Here is a 22,126-nt window from a genome sequence, read left to right as displayed (position 1 = left end):
GAGGACGGTTTATATTCCCCGCGCCCCCCGCCAAAGTACGTTGGTACGCAGGCGCACACCGCGCCGTGAAGGGAGCATGCGCGTGGAACGCGCGAGCCAAGATGGCGGGCGGTCAGTCAGTTTGTTTCTAACTCTCCCCCCCCCCCCCCCCTTCCCTCCCCTCCCGTTCGGCGAATGTTACAAAATGCAGCGACAGGTAACAGGGGCGACGGATCGGGCGAAACGAACGAAAGGTTCCGCGGACGCCTCGCGTGAGTGAGGGAGGCAGCGCGGAATGCGGCGCCGTTTGTGGGGCGAACCGGACACCGGCGGCTTGCCCGCGGAGGCAGGGGGTGGGGGGTGCCGAAGGTGACGGTCGCCATCTTTGTAGGGGGGCATCCCGCGGCCGGGTGGGTGTGCGGCTGCTGCCGCCATCTTTGGAGGGGGCATCCCGCGGCCGGGTGGGTGTGCGGCTGCTGCCATCTTTGTAGGGGGCATCCCGCGGCCGGGTGGGTGTGCGGCCTCCGCCATCTTTGTAGGGGGCATCCCGCGGCCGGGTGGGTGTGCGGCTGCTGCCATCTTTGTAGGGGGCATCCCGCGGCCGGGTGGGTGTGCGGCCGCCGCCATCTTTGTAGGGGGGCATCGCGCGGCCGGGCGGGTGTGCGGCCGCCGCCGCCATCTTTGTAGGGGGCCGTCTGTGTAATGAGTGGGTGGAGCTTGAGGCCCCGCCCTCCAGAATGGTGACAACCTGTCCATCAAAGCTGGATAACCCCCAGTTTCTCGTGGATGAGACAGGAGGAGAGGGAAGGAAACAAATCCTCATCCCTGAACCGTGGCTTACCCATGGGACGACCCCCGCCATTGCTCCAAGATCTGCAGCTCTCTTTCAGCCCACATGAAGACTCAGGACAGCGAATCCTGACCCTGAGTTGACTTCATCCCCAAATGGAGGGGACTGTCGACCACAAGGAGTGGCAGTCACTGCAGGGAATGTTGTGTGGTCATCCTGGGGACACAAGCAGGGAATATTATAAATTTGTATGCTGAACTGGCAAGGATGCAGGGTTAGAGAGGGAGGATTTATACACAGTGAACTCAAATGAGGAGAAATGCTATTCTCTTCTGAATATTTGTCCCTGACTGATGTTGATGGATTTTGTAGACGTTCTTTACAGTATGTTCAATGAAGGTGCTACTATGACATTTTCTACATCCTAAGTATTTCCTCTGCTGTGTGTGTGTTTTTGCTGACTCTTGTTTCTGATATCTTTTCTGCCACAGACTCCAGTATGAGATGTTAAAAACGGAAGTTGAACTTGTTCCAGTGGTGAGTATTTTCAAATGTTCGCTGCTTTCTAGTTGGGTCTGGGGAATAATGGGATTGACAGAGTTGATCAGGGATCGAGAAAGGAGGCAACTGGATCATTTGGTCATAATTTTAGGATAAGGGCTAACACATTTAAAATAGATGATTAGGTTCGATTCCCTACAGTCTGAAAACAGGCCCTTTTGGCCCAGCTAGTCCACATTGACTCTCCGAAGAGCAACCCACCCAGATCCATTCCCCTACACCCAACACTATGGACAATTTAGCATAGCCAATTCACCCTAACCTGCACATCTTTGGACTGTGGGAGGAAACCGAAGTACCTGCTGGAAACCCCTGCAGACACAGAGAGAAAGGCAACTGTCTGTGTGGAGTTTGCGCAGAGGTTGGAATTGAACCCGGGTCCCTGGCACTGTGAGGCAGCAGTGCAAACCGCTGAGCCACCGTGCCGCCCATGAGTAATTACTTTTCTCAAAGGGTTGTGACTATGTGGAATTTTATACCACAAGATCTGGTGGATGCTAGGACATTGAGTAAACATAAGGAAGAGAGAGAACTGAGTTTTAATGAGAATGGGTTGAAAGATTATAGGAGTGGGCAGGGAATTAGAGTTGAGATCAAGGTGAGATCAGCCATGAGATTATCAAACAACTGAACAGGCTGAAGGAGCTGAATTGCCTACTCCCACGCTTGATCATAATGTCATGATCTCTGTAACTTGGCATCTTTACTATACTGCATCCTATTTCCTAAGTTTTCTGTATCTACTATACAGCAAAGGCAAGATTATAATGACATTTGATGTTGGCTTCTAACACTCATAGATTCATAGAAATGGACAGCATGGAAACAAGCCCTTCGGTCCAACTCATTCATGCTCATCAGATATCCCAAATTAACCTAGGCCCATTTTCCAGTCTTTAGCCCGTGTCTCCCTCAACCCTTCCTGTTCATATTCATCCATCCAAATGTCTTTCAGATGTTGGCATTGGACTACCCTCCACCACTTTCTCTGGCAGTTCATTCCATGTGAAGATCTGGACCCCCCACCCCCGGTGGGGACTCTCTGTTCCGCAATCAGTGAATAAACACTCCCAATCGTCTGGCTGTTAAAACTTCACTCTTTATTTTTCATATGGCCGGGCACAGTGCATCCAGAAATAGAGGTTGTGCACTTCCTTGTTCCTCGGTGGAGCTGCGCACATGGCTTAAAACACACATTCTTATTCCCTTCTTAAAGAAGGGTAGAGGCCATGACCGCATAGTACACTCAAACAATTACCAATTCATACACGATACTGCTTTATTTGACAGTTATTTGGTCCACTGATATTTCCTGGGAACCAACTTCATTTTCCACCACTCAGGCTATCCTTATCTCACTAACCGAGCCATTGTACCTGCAGCTGAAGATCAGTTAGGATGGCCAGTAATGTCTTTTCTAGTCTAATTATTTCTATGCTTTAAAGGCAGCATTGTCTTCTAATCTCTATTGAAGCAGACTGTGGTTAATCACTTATGCAGCATTAGCAGAATTAGCAGTAAGTAACTGAAAAGCCATTCTTGAGCTGCAAATAACCTGAGCTATAAAACTCGTTAACAGCCATGTAATGCAGCTTTAGCAGAATTGTCAATTTGCAGCCTAGAAGCTGTTTTGTCATGTTATTTGCATTGAGAAGCCATCTTGTTGCCACCTAAGTTATTAAGAGTACCTGTAAAGTGGTTGTCCCTGACAACAACTAATTACCTCAGCCTCGACTCAGGTTTCAGATCCTCCAATATACCACCTCTGCATGAAACAGTTGCCCCTTATGTCCCTTTTAAATCATTCCCCTCTCACCTTAAACCTATGCCCTGTAGTCTGGACTCCCCCACTCCAGGGAAAAGACCTTGTCTGTTTACCCTATCCATGCCCCTTGTGATTTGTAAACCTCCGTAAGGTCACCCCTCCAACTCTGACAGTTCAGGGAAAACAGATGATTGTATAAATCTCTATAAGGTCACCACTCAGCCTCTGACGCTCCAGGGTAAATAGCCACAGCCAATTCAGCCTCTTCTTTCAGCTCAAATCTACCAACATACTTATAAATATTTTCTGAAGCCTGTCAATTTTAACAGCATCTTTCCTATTGCAAGGGTATCAGATATTGCAGGGATAATGTTTGCAATTTGATATTAGGGCCTGTTGGGTTGAGGTTCATAGTTTGATATTGAGGTGTGGTGGGATATTGCTTGCAGCTTGATATTCAGACCTGTACATGTTGGTATTGGGGCCTAATAGAATAATTGTCGTAGGTTGATTTTGGGGCTTGGTGGGATAATGCTGGTAGGTTAATATTAGGGCCTGGGTAGATAATATTCGCAGTTTGATATTGGTGCCTGGTGGGATAATATCTGCTGTTTCTTAGTGGGCTCTGGCGGGATAAGGTTCGCACTTTAATATTCGGGACTGTTGGAATAAGGCTTTCAGTTTGTTATTGTGGACTGGTGTGACAATGTTCGCTTTTATATTGGGACCTGGTTGGATAGGGCCCCAGTATCAACCTGTGAACATTATCCATCCAGGCCCTAATATCAACATACCAACATTTATCCCACCTGATCCAAGAAGGAGGAAAATCGACGTTTCAGGCAAAAGCCAAAGGGCTTCTGCCTAAAAAGTCGATTTTCCTTCTCGGATGTTGCCTGACCCACTGTGCTTTTCCAGCACCACTCTAATCTTGACTCTCATCTCCAGCACCTGCAGCACCCATTTCTGCCAACTGGAATATTGGGGTCTGGTGGGATATGTTTCGCACTTTAATATTGGGGTCTGGTTGGACAAGACTTTCAGTTTGAGTTCGGTGCCTGGTTGGATAATGTTCACAGTTTGATGTTGGCACCTGGGGTGATAATGTTGGTAGGCTGATATTAGGGCCTGGTGGGACTATGTTTTGATATTTGGGGTCTACTGGGAACATATTCGCAGTTTGATATTGGTGTCTGACAGAATAACGTTCACAGTTTGATTTTGGGGACTGGTGGGATAATGTTTTCAGTTTGATTTTGGGGTCTGGTGGGATAATGTTTTCAGTTTGATTTTGGGATCTGGTGGGATGAATTCACTCTTTAATATTTGGGCCTGGTGGGATAAAGCTTCCAGGGTGATATTGCGGTCTGCTTGAATTAGGTTAGCAGTTTGATGTTGGGGTCTAGTGGGATAATGTTTGCAGTTTGATGTTGGGGTCTTGTGGAATAATATTTGCAGTTTGGTACTCGAGTCTGGTAGGATAACGCTCAGAGTTTAATATTGGGACCTGGTGAGATAATGTTCCCAGTTTGGTATTGTAGCCCGGTGGGATAATGTTTGTAGTTTGATATTTTAGCCTGGAGCGATAATCTTTTACAGTTTGATGTTGGGGTTTGATGGGATAATGTTTGCATTTTGATATTGAGGCCTTGTGGCATAACATTTGCAGTTTGATATGGAGGCCTGGGGGGATAATGTTTGCCGTTTGATGTTGGATTCTGTAGGGTAATGTGCGCAGGTGGATTTTGTATCTGGTGAGGTAATGTTCGCAGTTTGATATTCGGGCCTGTATGTTGATATTGGGGCCTAATGGGATAATGGTCGTACATTGATTTTGGGATCTGGCAGGATAAGGTTCGCACTTTAATATTTGGGACTGTTGGGATAAGGCTTTCAGTTTGATGTTGGGGTCTGGTGATACAATGTTTGGGGCCTAGTTGAATAAGTTTCACAGTTTGACATTGGCGTCTGCTGGGATGGTGTTCGCAGTTTGATTTTGGGGCCTTGTGGGATATGGTTATCAGTTTAATATCAGCGTCTGGTAGGATAAGGCTTGCAGTCTGATATTGGGTTAGTGGTGCTGGAAGAGCACAGCAGTTCAGGCAGCATCCAATGAGCAGCGAAATCGACGTTTCGGGCAAAAGCCCTCCAGCACCACTAATCCAGTATTTGGTTTTCAGCATCTGCAGTCATTGTTTTTACCCAGTCTGATATTGGGGCCTTGTGCAATAAGGTTCACAGTTTCTTAGTGGGGTCAGGCGCAATAAAGTTCGCATTTTAATATTTGGGACTCCTGTGGACTGGTGGGACAATGTTCACAGTTAGATATTGGGATCTGTTGGGGTAATGTTTCCAGTATCATATTGGGGTCTGGTGGGATAATGTTTTCCATTTGATATTGGGTTCTGGTGGGACAATGTTCGCAGGTGGATTTTGTGGTCTGGTGGGATAATGTTCACAGTTTGATATTCAGGCCTGTACATGTTGATATTGGGGCCTAATGGAATAATTGTCATATGTTGATTTTAGGCCCTGGTGGGATAATGTTGGTAGGTTGATATTAGGGTCTGGGTGGATAATGTCCACAGTTTGGTATTGGCGCTTGGTAGGATAATGTCTGCAGTTTCTTAGTGGAGTTTGGCTGGATAAGGCTCGCACTTTAATATTCGGGACTGTTGGGATAAGGCTTTCAGTTCGTTGTCTCATCAGTCCACAACAATGTTCACTTTTTTATATTGGGGCCTGGTTGGATAAAGTTCACAGTTTGATATTGGGGTCTGCTGGGAGAGTGTTTGCAGTTTGATAGTGGGGTCTAGTGGGATTTGGTTATCAGTTAATACTGGGGTCTGGTGGGATATGCTTCACAATTTATTATTTGCGTCTTGTGGAATAAGGTTTGCACTTGAATATTGAGGTCAAGATTAGAGTGGTGCTGGAAAAGCACAGCCGGACAGGCAGCATGAAAGGAGAAGGAAAATTGAAGGGCTTTTGCCCGAAACAATGATTTTCCTCCTCCTTAGATGCTGCCTGGGCCTACTATGCTTTTCCAGCACCACTCTAATCTTGACTCTAATCTGCAGCATCCACTTCTGCTGAATTTTGGGGTCTGGTGGGAATTGATTCGCACTTTAATATTGGGGTCTGGTTGGACAAGGTTTTCAGTTTGATATTGGTGCCTGGTGGGATAATGTTCGCAGTTTGATGTTGGGACCTGGGGTGATAATCTTGGTAGGAGAAAGTGAGGACTGCAGATGCTGGAGATCAGAGCTGAAAAAAGGATTCCTGAAGAAGGGCTTATGCCTGAGATGTTGATAATGTTGGGAGGCTGACAGTGGGCCCTGGTGGGACAATTTTTGATATTTGGGGTCTAGTGGGAACAGATTTGCAGTTTGATATTGGCATCTGTTGGGATAATGTTTGATTTTGGGGACTGGTCGGATAATGTTTTCAGTTTAACTTTGGGATCTGGCAGGATAGGATTTGCAGTTTAATATTGGGATCTGGCGAGATAAGGTTCACTCTTTAATATTTGAGCCTGGTGGGATAAGGCTTCTTGGGTGATATTGGAGTCTGGTTGAATAAGGCTCGCAGTTTGATGTTGGGGTCTGGTAGGATAATATTCCCAGTATAATATTGGCGTCGGCTGGGATAATGTTCGCCATTTAATGTTGGTCTGCTGGGATAATGTTCACAGTTTGAAATTAGGATCTGTGGGGATAATAGTCACAGTTTGATATTGGGGTCTGCTGGGATATGGTTTGCAATTTAATATTGGGGCCTGTGAGCTAAGATTCACATTTGAATATTGCATTCTGTTGGGATAAGTTTCACACTTTAATACTGGGGCCTGGTTGGCCTAGGCTTTCAGTTTGATATTTATGATTGGAGGGATAATGCTCGCATTTGATGATGGGACCAGGGGTGATAATGTTACCTATTTGATATTGTTGTCTGCTGCGATAATGTTTGCAGTTTGAAATTGGGGCCTGGTAGGATAATGTTCACAGTTTGATTTTGGAGTCTGGTGGGATAAGTTTGCAGTTTAATACTGGGATCTGGCAGGATAGGGTTCGCAGTTTCATATTGGGGTCTGGTGGGATAAGGTTTCCAGTTTAATATTGGAGTCTGGGGATAGAAGGCTCGCAATCTGATATTGGGGCCTGACAGGATAAGGTTCGCAGTTTTATATTAGGACCTGGTGGCATAATGTTCACAGTTTGATGTTGCGGTCTGGTGGGATAATGTTTGCAGTTTGATATTTGGGCTTTTACAGGTTCATGTTGGGGCCTAGTGAGATAGTGGTCATAGGTTGATTTTGGGACCTGGTGGAATAATGTTGGTCAGCTGATATTGTGGCCTGGTTGGGCAATGTCTGCAGTTTGATATTGGATTCTAGTGGGATAAGGTTCACAGCCTGATATTAAGATCTGGTGAGATCAGGTTCACCGTTTGATATTGGTGTCTGGTGGAATTATGTTTGCAGTTTGATTTTGGGGTCTGGTGGGATGGGTTCACAGTTTCATATTTGGGTCTGGCAGGATAGGGTTCAGTGTTTAATATTTGGGCCTGGTCAGATAAGGCTTCCAATTTGACATTGGGGTCTGGTGGAATAAGGTTCGGAGCTTGATGTTGGAGTGTGATGGGATAAGGTTCACAGTTTAATATTGGGATCTGGTGGGATAATGTTCACAGTTCAATATTGGAGTATCTTGGGATGGGTTCACAGTTTAATATTGGCATCTGACGGGATGAGGTTCGCAGTTTCATATTGGGGTCTGTCAGGATAGGATTTGCAGTTTAATATTGGCGTTTGGCGGGATAAGGTTCACTCTTTAATATTTGGGTCTGGTGGGATAACGTTTCCAGTTTGATATTGGAGTTTGGTGGGAAAAGGCTTGCTGTTTGATATTGGGGTCTGCTGGGAGAATGTTCGCAGTTTGATATTGGGGTCTGCTGGGATATGTTTTGCAATATAATGTTGGGGCCTGTGGGCTAAGGCTCATACGTGAATATTAGGGTCTGGTGGGATAAGATTCACTCTTTAATATTGGAGCCTGGTTGGTCAAGGCTTTCAGTTTGATATTGGTGATTGGTGGGATAATGTTCACAGTTTGATGTTGGGACATGGAGTAATAATGTTACCAGTTTGATATTGGAATCTGCTGGGATGTTTGCAGTTTGATTTTGGGTCCCGGTGGGATAATGTTTGCAGTTTGATTTTGGTGTCTGGTTAGATGGGTTGGCAGTGTAATATTGGGGTTTGGTGGGAAATGGTTCACTGTTTAATATTTGAGCCTGGTGGGATAAGGTTTCCAGTTTGATATTGGGGTCTGGTGGAATAATGTTCCCAATATCATATTGGGTTCTGGCTAGATAATATTCGCAGTTTGATATTCGGGCTTGTACAGGTTCATGTTGGGGCCTAATGGATAATGGCCGTAGGTTGTTTTTGGGACCTGGTGAGATAACGTTGGTCAGCTGATATTGGGGCCTGGTGGGGCAATGTATGCTGTTTGATATTGGGGTCTGGTGGGATCAGGTTCGCGGTTTGATTTTTGGGATCTGGTGAGATAACAATTGCAATTTGATTTTGGGGTCTTGCAGGATAGGGTTTGAGGTTTAATATTGGGATCTGGCAGGATAGGGTTCATCGTTTCATATTGGGGCCCGGTGGTGTAAGGTCCACTCTTTTTATATTTGGGCTTGGTGGGATAAGACATCGGGGTCCAGTGGAAAAAGATTCACTGTTTAATATCAGGGTCTGATTGGATAAGGCTAGCAGTTTGATACTGGGGTCTGCTGGAAAAAGGCTCACAGTTTGATTTTGGGGTCTGTTGGAATACAGCTCGCAGTTTGATATTGGGATAAAGCACGCTGTTTGATTTTGGGGTCTGACAGTATAATGTGCTCAGTTTAATATTTGGGGTCTGGTGGGATGAGTTCACAGTTTAATGTTGGGGTCTTGCAAGATAGGGTTCACTGTTTAATATTGGGGTCTGGTGGGATAAGGCTTCCAGTTTGATATTGGGGTCTGTTGGGGTAAAACTTGCAGTTTGATATTGGGGCCTGGTGGGATAAAGTTTGCATTTTGTTGTAGGGGTCTAGTGGGCTAGTGTTTGCGGTTTGTTGTTGGGGTCTGCTGTGATCATGTTTGTAGTTTGATATTGGGGTCTGCAGGATACGGTTCACTATTTAATATTGGGGCCTCGTGGGCTAAAGTTCACACTTGAATATTGGGATCTGTCGGGATAAGTTTCACACTATTATTGGGACCTGATTGGTGAGATAATGCTCACTGTTTGATGTTGGGACCTGGGGGTGATAATGTTACCAGTTTGATATTGGGGTCTGCTGGGATAATGTTCGCAGTTTGATTTTAGCCTAGAGGGATAATGCTTGCAATATGTTATTGGGGTCTGGTGGGATAAGGTTTGCAATTTGATATTCGGGCTCATACAGGTTGACTTTGGGGCCTAGTGGGATAATGGTCTTAAGTTGATTTTGGGACTTGGTTGGATAATTTTTGCAGTTTGATATTAGGGTCTCGTGAGATAAGGCTCAATTTTGATATTAAGGTCTGGGGAGATAAGGTTTGCAGTTTGATGTCGGTGTCTAGTGGAGTAAGGTTTGCAGGTTGACATTGGGGTCTGATGGGATAAGGTTCGCAGTTTAATATTGGGACCTGGTACGATAATGTTCATTGTTTGACATTGTAGCCTGGGGCAATAATTTTTTATAGCTTGATGTTGGGGTTTGATGGGAAAATGTTTGCATTTTGATATTGAGGTATGGTGGCATAACATTCACAGTTTGATATGGGGCCCTGATGGGATAATGTTTGTCATTTGATATTGCGCTCCAGTGGGGTATGGTTTGCAGTTTGATATTCGGGTTTGTACGTGTTGACATTGCAGCCTAATGGGATAATTGTCAGAAGTTTTTTTGGGGCCTGGTAGGATAATGTTGGTAGGTTGATATTAGGGCTGAAAATGTGTTGCTAGAAAAGCGCAGCAGGTCAGGCAACATCTAAGGAGCAGGAGAATCGACATTTCGAGCATGAGCCCTTCTCTAGGTTGATATTAGGGCCTGGGTGGATAATGTTCACAGTTTGATTTTGGGGTGTTGTGGGGTAATTTCCGCAGTTTGTTATTCGGGCCTGAACAGGTTGATATTGGGGCCTAGTTGAATAATGGTCAAAGCTTAATTTTGGGACCTGGGTGGATAATGTTGGTCAGTTGCTCTTAAGGCCTAGTGGGATAATGTTGATATTAAGGCCTGGGTGGATAATATTCAGTGTTTTGGGGAAAGTAGTGCATCTATTGCTTTCCTTTGTCACAGCAAACTGAAACTAAGACAATTTTGTAATCACATCTTATCGGATATGAATATCACCACCCATTATCTTTGGAAGGAAATTTGTTTATATTTCCAGTCTGAGGGGGGAAATGTTCATCTTTGGTATGGCTGAATCCTGGTTAAACCATCCATGTAACTTGTGTTCAATTTGGAAGGAAAACCTACATTGTCCTCAATAGGTGCTGGGAGCACAGAGCACGTTTACCTGAATGATAGCTTAGCTTCAGGGTTTAAGTTCTCAGAACAGGTTAAACAGGTGCAAAAGAGATTCATTTTGAGAAATTAAGAGGTCATTCGCGCATCAAATCAAAGCTGACTATTTGTAGCACATTCCCATGTGTCTCATTCCCCCTCTACCTGTTCCCAAAGGCCTGCAAATCCATTTCCCTGAGGCCCAGATATAATGTTAATCATTGATCATCAGACTCACATGGCACTCTGTTTTCATAAGAAAACAGACCTGTCAGTCTAACAAGTTTATGCTGATAATAATCCCAAACTAAACTAATCCCATCTGCCTGCTCCTGGCCCATATCGCTCCAAACCTTTCTTATTCATGTACTTATCTCAGTCTTTTTAATATTACAATTGTGCCCACATCCATCACTTTTTCAGGAAGTTTATTCCACAGGTAACCACCTTCTGTGTAAAAATAAAAAATTGCCCACTTGTCTGTTTTGAATCTCTGTTCTCACCTTAAAAATCTGCCCTCTTGTCTTAAAAGTCCTCAATCCTAGAGAAAAGACACCTACTATAAACCCAATCTAAACCCTCATGGTTTTATAAATGTCTATAAAGTCACCTCTCAATCTCCTATGCCCCAGTGAAAGAAGTCACAGCCTGTCAGCCTTTACTTCTAATTGAAACCTTCCATATCCAGCAGCATCAAGGTAAATCTCTCCTGAACACCCTCTAGCTTGAAAACAACCTTGCTATCACTGAGTGACCAGAACTGGACACAATGTTCCAGATGTGGCCCCACCAACATCCTGTACAACTGCAACATGACTTTCCAACTCATATACTTAAAGATCTGAGCAATGAAGGCAAGTGCGCTAAATACCTTTTTAACCATCCTGTCTATATGTGACACAAATGTCAAAGAATAATGTACCTGAACCCTGAGATCCCTCTGTTCTACTGCATTACCCTAGGGCCTGTTATTAATTGTATAAGTCCTGCCCCTGTTTGTTGTAGCAAAATGTAATGCCTCACTTGTATCCAGACTGAGCTCCATCTACCATTTCTCAGCCCGTTAACCCATTTGAGCAAGATCCCTTTGTAATCTTAGAAAACTTTCTTCACTCCCTACGATGCCACCAATTTTTGTGTCATCTGCAAACTTACTAATCATGCCTTTGTAATTTCACCCAAATCACTTATATAACTGAGAAACAAAAGAGGACCCAGAACCAATTCCTGTAGGACACTGCTGGTGACAGGCCTCCAGTCTGCAAAACAACCCGCCACCATCACTGTTTCCTGCTGTTAAGCCAACTATGTATCCAATTGGCAAACCTGAATCCCATGTGACCTAACATTCCTAATTAGTCTACCATGGTTTGAAGAAACTCCCGTCATAATTGTTCATACCCTCTCTCCACAGTCAGTTCAGCAGTATAAAAGACTGACATCTGTCATGTCTGGTCAGTTGAGGTATTTCAGATTAATGTTTCATTAATGGTACATAGCAATATCTCCTGGTGTGTGGGTTTGTTAAAAGATTTGGAAACAGTTGACCAACACTTTGCCATTTAAGTGTAGGAAGGAGTGAGAATCAGTGGGGCTGGCATTTAGTCTATAGAGACTAGAATTTTCTGAATTTCTATCCAATTCTGACAGTGATGAAATCTGTCAATTCCTTTTGCAGGACATTCGAAGAGAAAGATTTACATATTGCAACTCTAACCAAACATTATGTTGAGATCACATAAAATAACTTGATAAATATTAACACCCTTTGAATATGGAAGTAGGAATATTTATATGTTCTGTATGAAGGAAAATATTTTGAACATTAACGTAAGTGGAAAGACACTGAGCCAACCGAGAGAGAGCCTATTAGTTCTGGTGAACCTACTGTGGAAAGAGTATCAGACTGGGGAGAAAAAACACACCGTTCGCAGCAGAGTGTGATGCATGTGCGGCTTCAACCTGTAGTTTCACAAGGACAGCTGCAGCATGGAGAAACCCTGGGAATGTGGAGAGTGTGGCAAGAGATTCAGATTCCAATCTGAGCTGGAAATACATCAACGCAGCCACACTGGTGAGAGACCGTTTACCTGCTCAGTATGTGGGAAGGGGTTCACTGCCTCATTCAAACTTCTGGCGCATCAGCAAGTTCACAGTGATGAGAAACCTTTTAAATGTGCAGTCTGTGGAAAGCACTATAAACATGCGTGGGAATTGGCATCGCATAAACTAGTTCACACCGATGAGAGACCATTCGGGTGCTCTCACTGTGGGATCAGGTTCAAGCACTCATCTCACCTGCGGGGGCACCAGCGAGTTCACACTGTGAACAGGCCATTCATCTGCTCGGAGTGTGGGATGCGATTCACTCAGTCATCCCACCTACTGAAACACCAGCAAGTTCACACTAAGGAGAGACCCTACACGTGTTCAGACTGTGAGAAGACCTTTAAAAGCAGCAATGATCTTCGGGTACATCAACGAATACACACTGGGGAGAGACCATTTATCTGCTCGGTGTGTGGCAAGGGATTTACTCAGTCAACTCACCTCCTAAAGCACCAGCGAATTCACAGTGAAGAGAGACCTTTTAAGTGCCCAGACTGTGGACAGCAATATAAAAGTGCATGGATACTGACAGTGCACCAACGTGTTCATACCGATGAGAGACCATTCAGGTGCTCTCACTGTGGGACTGGGTTCAAGCGTTCATCTGAACTCACTGCACACCAGCGACTTCACACAGGGGAGAGGCCATTCGTCTGCTTAGTGTGTGGGAAGGGATTCACTCAGTCGACGCACCTACTCACCCACCAGCGAGTACACACTTCAGAGAAACCTTTTAAATGTTCGGACTGTGAGAAGAGCTTTAAAAGCAGCAATGGCCTTCAGTTACATCAGCGAATTCACACTGGGGAGAGGCCATTCATCTGCTCAGTTTGTGGGAAAGGATTTACTCAGTCCACCCATCTGCTGACACACCAGCGGGTTCACAGTGACGAGAGACCTTTCAAATGCCCAGACTGTGAGAAGAGCTTCAAAAGCAGCAATGATCTTCAGGTGCACCAGCGAATTCACACTGGGGAGAGACCATTCATCTGCACATTGTGTGGGAAGGGATTCATTCAGTCAACTCATCTGCTGACACACCAGCGGGTTCACAGTGAAGAGAGACCTTTCAAATGCCCAGACTGTCGGAAGCAGTATAAAAGTGCATGGGAACTGACAGTCCACCAACGTGTTCATACTGGTGAGAAACCATTCACATGCTCTCACTGTGGGACTGGGTTCAGCAGATCATCTCACCTGCTAAGGCACCAGCGACTTCACACTGGGGAGAAACCATTCAGCTGCTCCGAGTGTGGGAGGAAATTTTCTTGTTCATCCAACCTGCAATCACACAAGAGCGTTCATGTTGTTGTGAGACCCTTTAAATGTTCTCAGTGTGAGAAGAATTTTAAAAACAAACAGACTTTGCTGAGACATCAGCGCGTTCATACCGAAGAGAGACCTTTTAAGTGCCCAGACTGTGGGAAATGCTTTAAAATGGCCAGGGACCTGATGTCTCATCAACGTGTTCACACCGAAGAGAAACCATTCCAGTGTTCTCACTGCGGGACTGGGTTCAAGCGGTCATCTGACCTGGTGAGACACCAGCGAGTTCACAGTGTATCGGGGTTGGTTAATTAGGAATTCACCTTTCTACTTTGGATTCAGAATATTTCGGAAATAAAACATGAGCAAAACCAGTGTAGTGTACAAAATCCCATGCAAGGACTGCACAAAACGCTACACAGGACAAACAGGAATACAGCTAACGGTCCGCATCCATGAACACCAACTAGCCACGAAACGACATGACCAGCTATCCTTAGTAGCCACACACGCAGCAACATGAGTTAGTCTGGGACAACACTACCAGTATAGGACAAGCCAAACAGAGAACAGCCAGGGAATTCCTAGAGGCATGGCAATCATCCACAGATTCAATCAATAAGCACATCAACCTGGACCCAATATACCGACCACTGCAGCGGACAGCTGGAACTGACAACAGGAAGCAGCAGAGACAGGCCACTATAAATGCCGGAGGAAAGATCACAGAAGCGCTTCACAGGAGGCTCCCAAGCACTGAGGATGTCACCTAGACAGGGGACGAAACGTCTGCAACACAAATTCCCAGCTAGACGAACAGAACCACAACAAACTAGAAAAGGTACCAAGGTAGAAGCATCCTGGGAGCTTATTGCAGCCAAAACCTAACAAATATGTAAAATGTTGTGAAAGCGTTGTGTGAGTTAAATGACAACAGGGCGTAGCAGTCTTGAGGTTCGAGGAAAACAGGAACAATGAATACACAGACCATCATGTGGATCAGTGAGATGAGAATCACTCAAATAGGCTGTGACTGGCCAGAGGAAGGTGTTCATTCGATAAGAACCAGGGTAAATGACAGTCTGTTCAGGCACAGCTGTGCAGTGAAGAGGAACCAAAGTTCCTGACTTCTCCTTTCTTATATATCAAAGCATGTTCTTATTGTATCATTGAATCATGGTGGATATTGTGTACAAGTTAATCTCCATGTTTACAAAGGAATCAACTGGTCCTCACATTTTATGATATCAATAAATAGAGCTATGCCAAGATGTTTATTTATAGAATTGTATTCCTCTGGAACCAGGATAGCAAACTGCAGCCTGATGTTCAGAATTGATCCTGAACCTGGATATCGGAGCCACATAGGTGGAGCATTATTACCAGATGCCTTTCATTCACAATCATAAGGTGTAGGAGCAAAAATTAGGCCATTCCGCCCATCAAGTCTGCTTCGCAATTCAATCATGGCTGATATGTTTCTCATAGAGTCCTTCGGCATGGATACAGGCCCTTTCGCCCAAACTGGGCCATGCCGACCAAAATGTCCATCCATGCAAGCCCACTTTCCCCGTACTTGGCCCATATCTCAACCCCATTTTCCCTCTTTCTCCCTGTAATCTTGATCCTCTTGACAATCGAGACCTATCTATTTCCATCTTAAATATACTCAATGACCTGGCCTCCACAGGCTGTTGTAGCAATTAATTCTATAGATTCACCACTCTCTCTTTTTGACAATGTTTCTGCTCATCTCCATTCTAAAAGGTCTTCTTTTTTTACTCTAATGTTGTGCCCTTGGGTCCTAGTCTCTGCTACCAATGGAAACAGCTTCCCAACTTCCACTCTGTCAAGACCATAAGACATAGGAGCGGAAGTAAGGCCATTCGGCCCATCGAGCCCACTCCACCATTCAATCATGGCTGATGGGCATTTCAACTCCACTTACCTGCATTCTCCCCGTAGCCCTTAATTCCTTGTGACATCAAGAATTTATCAATCTCTGCCTTGAAGACATTTAGCGTCCCAGCCTCCACTGCACTCTGCGGCAATGAATTCCACAGGCCCACAGACCATTCAGTATTTTGTAAGTTTCTATTAGATCCCCCCTCATCCTTCTGAACTCCATTGAGTATGCACGTAGTGTCCTCAAATGTTCATCATATGTGCAGCTTTTCATTCCTGGGACCATTCTTGTCGAACCATCTGAACTCACTCCAGGGCCAGTACATCCTGAGGTATGGGACCCAAAACTGCACACAGCATTCTAAATGTGGTCTGACCAAATCCTTAGAGAGCCTCAGGATTACATCCCTGCTTTTATATTCAGGTCGTCTCAAAATAAATGCCAACGTTGCATTTGTCTTCCTAACTCCTGACTCAACCTGCGAGTTTATCTTGAGAGAACGCTGGATTAGAACTCCCAAGTCTCTTTTGTGATTCAAGTTTCTGAATTTTCTTCCCATTTAGAAAATAGTCCATGCCTCTATTCTTCCCATCAAAGTGCATTACCTCATATTTTGCCACATTGTACTCCATCTGCCAGTTGTTTGCCCACTCTTCTAACTAGTACACATCCTTCTGCAGCTTCCTTGCCTCCTCAGTACTACCTGTCCCTCTACCTATCTATGTATCATCTGCAAACTTAGCCAGAATTTCCTCTGTTCCTGCATCTATATCATTAATAGATAAAGTCAAAGTTGACAGTGCCTTTAGCTGCCTGGACCCTAAGGTCTGATATTTCCTGTTTGAACCTCTCCAATTTTCCACTTCACTTTCCTCCTTTCTGACATTATTTTAATCCATCTTTTTGGGCAAGATTTTGGTCTTCTGAACAACTATGTCCTTCGTAATCTATGAAACTGCTTGGAACACATTATGTGAAGATCTCTATAAATTTAAGTAGTTCTTCAGTAAGACCCAATGAATGACTGAGTTTTTAAAAAAATATATTCCTTTTGTGGGATGTGGACATCGCTGGCTATCCAGGATTTATTGCCTGTCCCTAGTTGCCTTTGAGAACTTTGTGGTGAGCTGCCTTCTTGAACCGCTGCAGTCCACCTGCTGTGGGTTGACCCACAATGCCATTACGGAGGGAATTTTAGGATTTTGACCGAGTGACAGTGAAGGATTAAGCAATATATTTCCAAGTCAAGGCAGTGACAGGCTTGGAGGGGAACTTGAAGATGGTTGTGTTCTCTTATATCTGCTGCCTTTGTCCTGCTAGATGGAAGTGGTCATGACTTTGGAAAATGCTGTCTGGGGATGTTTTGTGAATTTCTGCAGTGCATCTTGTAAATAGTACACACTGCTGCTACTGAGTGTCAGTGCTGGACAGAGTGAATGTTTGTGGATGCAGTGCCAATCAAGCAGAGTGCTTTGTTCTGCATGGTGTCAAGCTTGTTGAGTGTTGTTGGGGCTCCACTCATCCAGGCAAGAGGGGAGTATTCCATCACACTCCTGACTTGTGCCTTGTTGATAGTGAGCTGACTTTGGGGAGTCACAGGGTGAGTTACTCGCCGCAGTATTCCTACCCTCTCACCTGCTCTTGTAGCTACTGTTTATGTATTGAGTGCAGTTGAATTTCTGATTAGTGATAACTCCCAGATTGTTGCTAGTGGGCGATTCAGTGATGGTAACACCATTGAATATCCAGTGGTAGTGGTTAGATTGTCTCTTGTTGGTGATGGTCATAGCCTGGCATTTGTGTGGCACGAATGTTATTTGCTAGTTGTCTGCCCAAGCCAGGATATTGTCCAGCTCTTGTTGGGTTTGTACACAGACAGTTTCACTGTCTGAAGAGTTGCGAATAGTACTGAACATGGTGCAACTATGGGCGAACATCCCCACTTCTGACTTCATGACAGAGGGAAGGTCATTGATGAAGTAACTGAAGGTGGTTGGGCCTAGAACTCGACCCTGAGGAACTCCTGTACAGTTGTCCTGGAGCTGTGATGATTGACCTCCAACAACCACACGACCATATTTGTACGTGTCAGGTATGACTCGAAATACTGGAAAGTTTGCCCTCTGATACCCATCGATTCCAGTTTCGCTTGAGCTCCTTGCTGGCAAGGGCTGTCATCGTCGCCTCACCTCTGGAAGTCCGCTCTTCGAACCATGTTTGAACCCATTGCTGAAATGAGGTCAGGGGCTGAGTGGCAGTGTCACTGATCAGGTTCTACTTGATAGCAATGTTGATGACACCTTCCATCACTGTATTGATGGTCGAGAGTAGTCTGATGGGGTGGTAGTTGGCCAAGCTTCGTCCTGCATTTTATGTACAGACACACTTGGATAATGTTTCACATTGTCGGGTAGATGTGGCTATGCTGGAACAGCTTGGCGAGGGGTGCAGCAAGTTCTACAGCACAAGTCTTCAGTGCTATTGCTGGAATGCTATCTTGGCCCGTAGCCTTCGCAGTATCCAGTGCCTACGACTGTTTCTTGCTATCATGTGGAGTGAATCAAATTGGCTTAAGACTGGTATCTGTAATGCTCAGGACCACTGGAGGAGGCCGAGATGGATCAACCACTCGGCACTTCCAGCTGAAGATTGCTGCAAAAGCTTCAACCTTATCTTTTGCACTGATGCACTGGGCTTATCCATCACTGAGGATGAAGTTATGTGTGGAGCCTTCTCCTCCATTGAGCTGTTTAATCGTCCACCACCATTCATGATTGGATGTGGCAGGACTGTCGAGCTTAGATCTGTTGCTTTGGTTGTGGGATTGCTTAGCTCTTTCTATCACTTGCTGCTTTATTTGGCGTGCAGTATTTCTGTTTGGTGACTTCACTAGATTGACACCTCTTCCTGCACTCTCCATTGAACCAGTGTTGATTCCATGGCTTGAGTGGGAGATTGGACATTACAGATTGTGCTCTGTTGTTGATGGTCAACAGTGCCTCATGGATGTCCAGTCTTAAGCTGCTCAATCTGTACAAAGTCTGTCCCAATTAGCACAGTGATAGTGCCATACAACATGATCGAGATTATTCTCAGCTTGGAGGTGGGATTTTGTCTCCACAAGGACTCTGTGATGGTTGTTGTTATCGATACTATTGTGGACAGTTACATCTGCAGCTGCAGAGTGGTAAGGATGAAGTCACATATGCTTTTCCCTCTTGTTGGTTCCTTCACAACAGAACCAGTCTAGCAGCTATGTCCCTTGGAACCTGACCAGCCCAATCAGTAGTTCTGCTGCTGAGCCACTCTTGGTGGTGGAAGTTGAAATCTCCCACACACAGTACATTTTGTGCCCTTTTCTTTATCAGTTCTTCCTCTGAGTGTTCAACATGGAGTAGTACTGATTCATCAGTTGAGGGAGAGCGGCACATAATAATCGGCAGGCGGGTTCCTTGCCCATGTTTAACCTGAAGCCATGTGACTTCATGGGGTCCAGAGTTAATGTTGATGATTCCCAGAGAAACTCCGTCCCATCTGTACATCACTCTGTTGCGTCTGTCCTGCCAGTTCGACAGGACACATCATGGGATGGTGTCTGGGACATAGTAAGGTATGGTTCCGTAAGTATGACTACATCACGCTGTTGCTTGACTCGTTTGTGAGATAGCTCACCCACCGTTTTGGCACTAGCCCCAGAAGTTAGTGACAAGGACTTTGCAAGGTTGGCAGCTTCTTCCACCATTGACTTTTCCGGTGCCCAGGTCGATGCCAGGTGGCCTGTCCAGTTTCATTTCTGTGAGACCGTGTAGTGGTTGGTACAACTGAATGGCTTGCTAAGCTATTTCATAGGGCAATTGAGAGTAAGCCATGTTGCTGTGGGTGTAGACTCATGTGTAAGCCAGACCAGGTAAGGATGGCAGACTTCCTTTCCTGATGGACGTTAGTGAAGCAGATGGGTTTTTATTTTTCCTGACAACCAACAGTGGATTCATGGTCATCATTAGACACCTAATTTCAGTTTTATTTTATTGTGTTCAAATTCCAACATTGGCTGTGGTGGCATTTAAACGTGAGTCTCCAGAACATTATCTGGGTGTCCTGGATTAATAGTTTAGTGATAATATCACTAGGCCATCTCTGTCCATATCTGAATGAGTGTGTGTGAATGTAACTCAGATAGACATAGCTTTTATCATAGCGCAGTGAAATCTGATCGCTGACTGACTGAGTCTTTCAATGTAAATCAGACAGTCACAGCTTGTGAGAAAAGACCCGAGGAGGAGGCCGCTCTGAACTAATGACCCAAACTTCTGCTCTCCAAATGGTGGAAATGGTGATTCTTTTGCAATCATTTGACATTAATAACAAAATAAATGAAAGATTTTTTTTTATATGTACTGTTTTACGACGTATAATCAAAATTGTACACCTCCCCAGCTGGCAATCATTTGTGTGTGTGATTTTTTGTTTTATCATTTATGTTTTTTTTCCAGTTAAACCTGTATTTTTTTTATCTTGTAATTGTTCGAAACCTGTGATTGTGCTTAGGTTCAATCCAAAGTCACCAATTATCATTGCTCACTGATGAATTATCAACTTGTGATCTATTAAAAGTGATCTTTTCTGTGTTTCACATGTACAACTGTTGCTTTGACTGAATGTTAGTTACACCCCTTGACGTTTCCCTGAACGTTGTTCTTCCACTGTTTAAAAAGTAACTCTTACATTTTATCGTTCACGATTGCTTTTAAGGTACACGCTTGGACATGACCTTGCATGGGGTGATCAATGAATTGGAGTGAGAGTGTGATGGTCAGGTAACATGGGAAACATCAACAAGGATACTCAACAGCTGAAATCTGTTCAGCATTGACTTTACCAAGACTGTGAGGACGAACAACTCTTGCTTTGTTCAGGTCTTTAATTGGGGGAGAATGTAGCCAAGATCTTGAAAGACTGGGCTGAAATCATAGATTCAGCTTTTCGGGTACACTGTTTTCAACATTCACCGCTGTAGCTGAGGTGTCCAATCACTGAATACTGGAGATAGAGGGACATCAACAGAGTGACAGACCATTAAGTAACCTCCCAAACCCTGCCACAACCGTCTACCCATGTGAGGTTTTTGAAGACGGAGGATATAAGTACAAAGAGTTCTTTAGTCCTCAGCCTGAGTCACCACCTTTTAAGATCAGCAGGGATACAATCTAGAGTGTGTGACTGGAAACTAGTTTGGAGACCCATAGCCGAGTCAGAAATGTATCTCAAGTTTAACCATGACACGAAGCTGCAAAAGGTCTGGCTCAGTTTTGGACACTTGCCAATGAAAGTGACAGAGCCAGGAGTGAATTAAAATATTGTCTTCAACCTTTTCAGTACATATCCAGCAGGGGATGTGTAAAAATATCAGAGAACACCACCATTCAATAATAGTACAGAGTTGTGAAAGAAGTAGTGATGAGATACAGCTAGGAGCCTTCAGTGTGCATGTGACAACATACATTATTTTCAAATAATATCATTGTAATAAAATGTTGATAAGAAATAAGAGGAGGCCAAGACTGGGTTCTTTCGCAACACCAAAAGTAACAGTGGGAATGTGAGGGCTAGATGTTGCCAGTGGGACCCTGGTTCTTATGGGTTGGAGAAGAATGGAAGCAGGAGAGTGTCGTTCTCTACCGCCAGCTGTGTGACAGTGGAGAAGTAGTGGAGCAGAATGATGTGCTCAACCTTATCCAAGGCTGCAAAGCTTGAGAAGAGACAGTGTACGTAAGTCACAGTCACACAGGATCTTATTTGTGGCTTTAATACAATGGCATTAACTTGATGGGAGGTTTACAAATCTGGAGTTTTTGGAAAGATATGTGACATGATGTTGGCCATTGGAAGGGAGAGGGAGGTTGGACACAAAACAGTCATTTGCAAAAGCTGTGAGGTCTAGGTTTGTTTATTGAGAAAGTGATGGTTGTAGATTTAAAGAAGAAAACGACAGCCCCTAAATTGAGGAGAGTCATAGAATCATGCAGTTACACAGCACTGAAAGAGACCCTTTGGTGCAATTTGTTTCTGCCAACCAAGTATCATAAGCTGATGTGGTTCTGTTTGCCAGCATTTGGCCCATATCCCTCTTAAAGTTTCCTGTTCATGTACGCATCTAGATGCTTTTTAAATGCTATAATTGTGCCTGTATCTGTCACCTGCT

At 44.6% G+C, this 22,126-nt stretch overlaps 1 protein-coding gene across 5 annotated transcripts in view; it reads left to right on the top strand.

Moving 5' to 3' along the window:
- Positions 1-90: 90 nt before the first annotated feature.
- Positions 91-22,126, top strand: part of LOC140460493 (uncharacterized) — a 43,556-nt gene continuing 21,520 nt past the window's right edge. Inside the window, exons 1-3 of one of the 5 annotated variants that reach the window (XM_072555048.1) lie at positions 91-111; positions 1,261-1,306; positions 12,322-20,552. In XM_072555048.1, coding sequence (XP_072411149.1) covers positions 12,633-14,333 — 1,701 coding nt within the window. In that variant the 5' untranslated portion in view covers positions 91-111; positions 1,261-1,306; positions 12,322-12,632 and the 3' untranslated portion in view covers positions 14,334-20,552. Of the gene's footprint in view, positions 112-144; positions 256-777; positions 1,169-1,260; positions 1,307-12,321; positions 20,553-22,126 lie in introns of those variants that run through there. The other 4 variants (XM_072555045.1, XM_072555047.1, XM_072555046.1 and 1 more) reach the window with 4 other exon arrangements.

This window comes from Chiloscyllium punctatum, chromosome 36 (genome assembly GCF_047496795.1).
Source record: "Chiloscyllium punctatum isolate Juve2018m chromosome 36, sChiPun1.3, whole genome shotgun sequence".
Taxonomy (NCBI): domain Eukaryota; kingdom Metazoa; phylum Chordata; class Chondrichthyes; order Orectolobiformes; family Hemiscylliidae; genus Chiloscyllium; species Chiloscyllium punctatum.
This window is presented reverse-complemented; position numbering and strand designations above follow the sequence as displayed.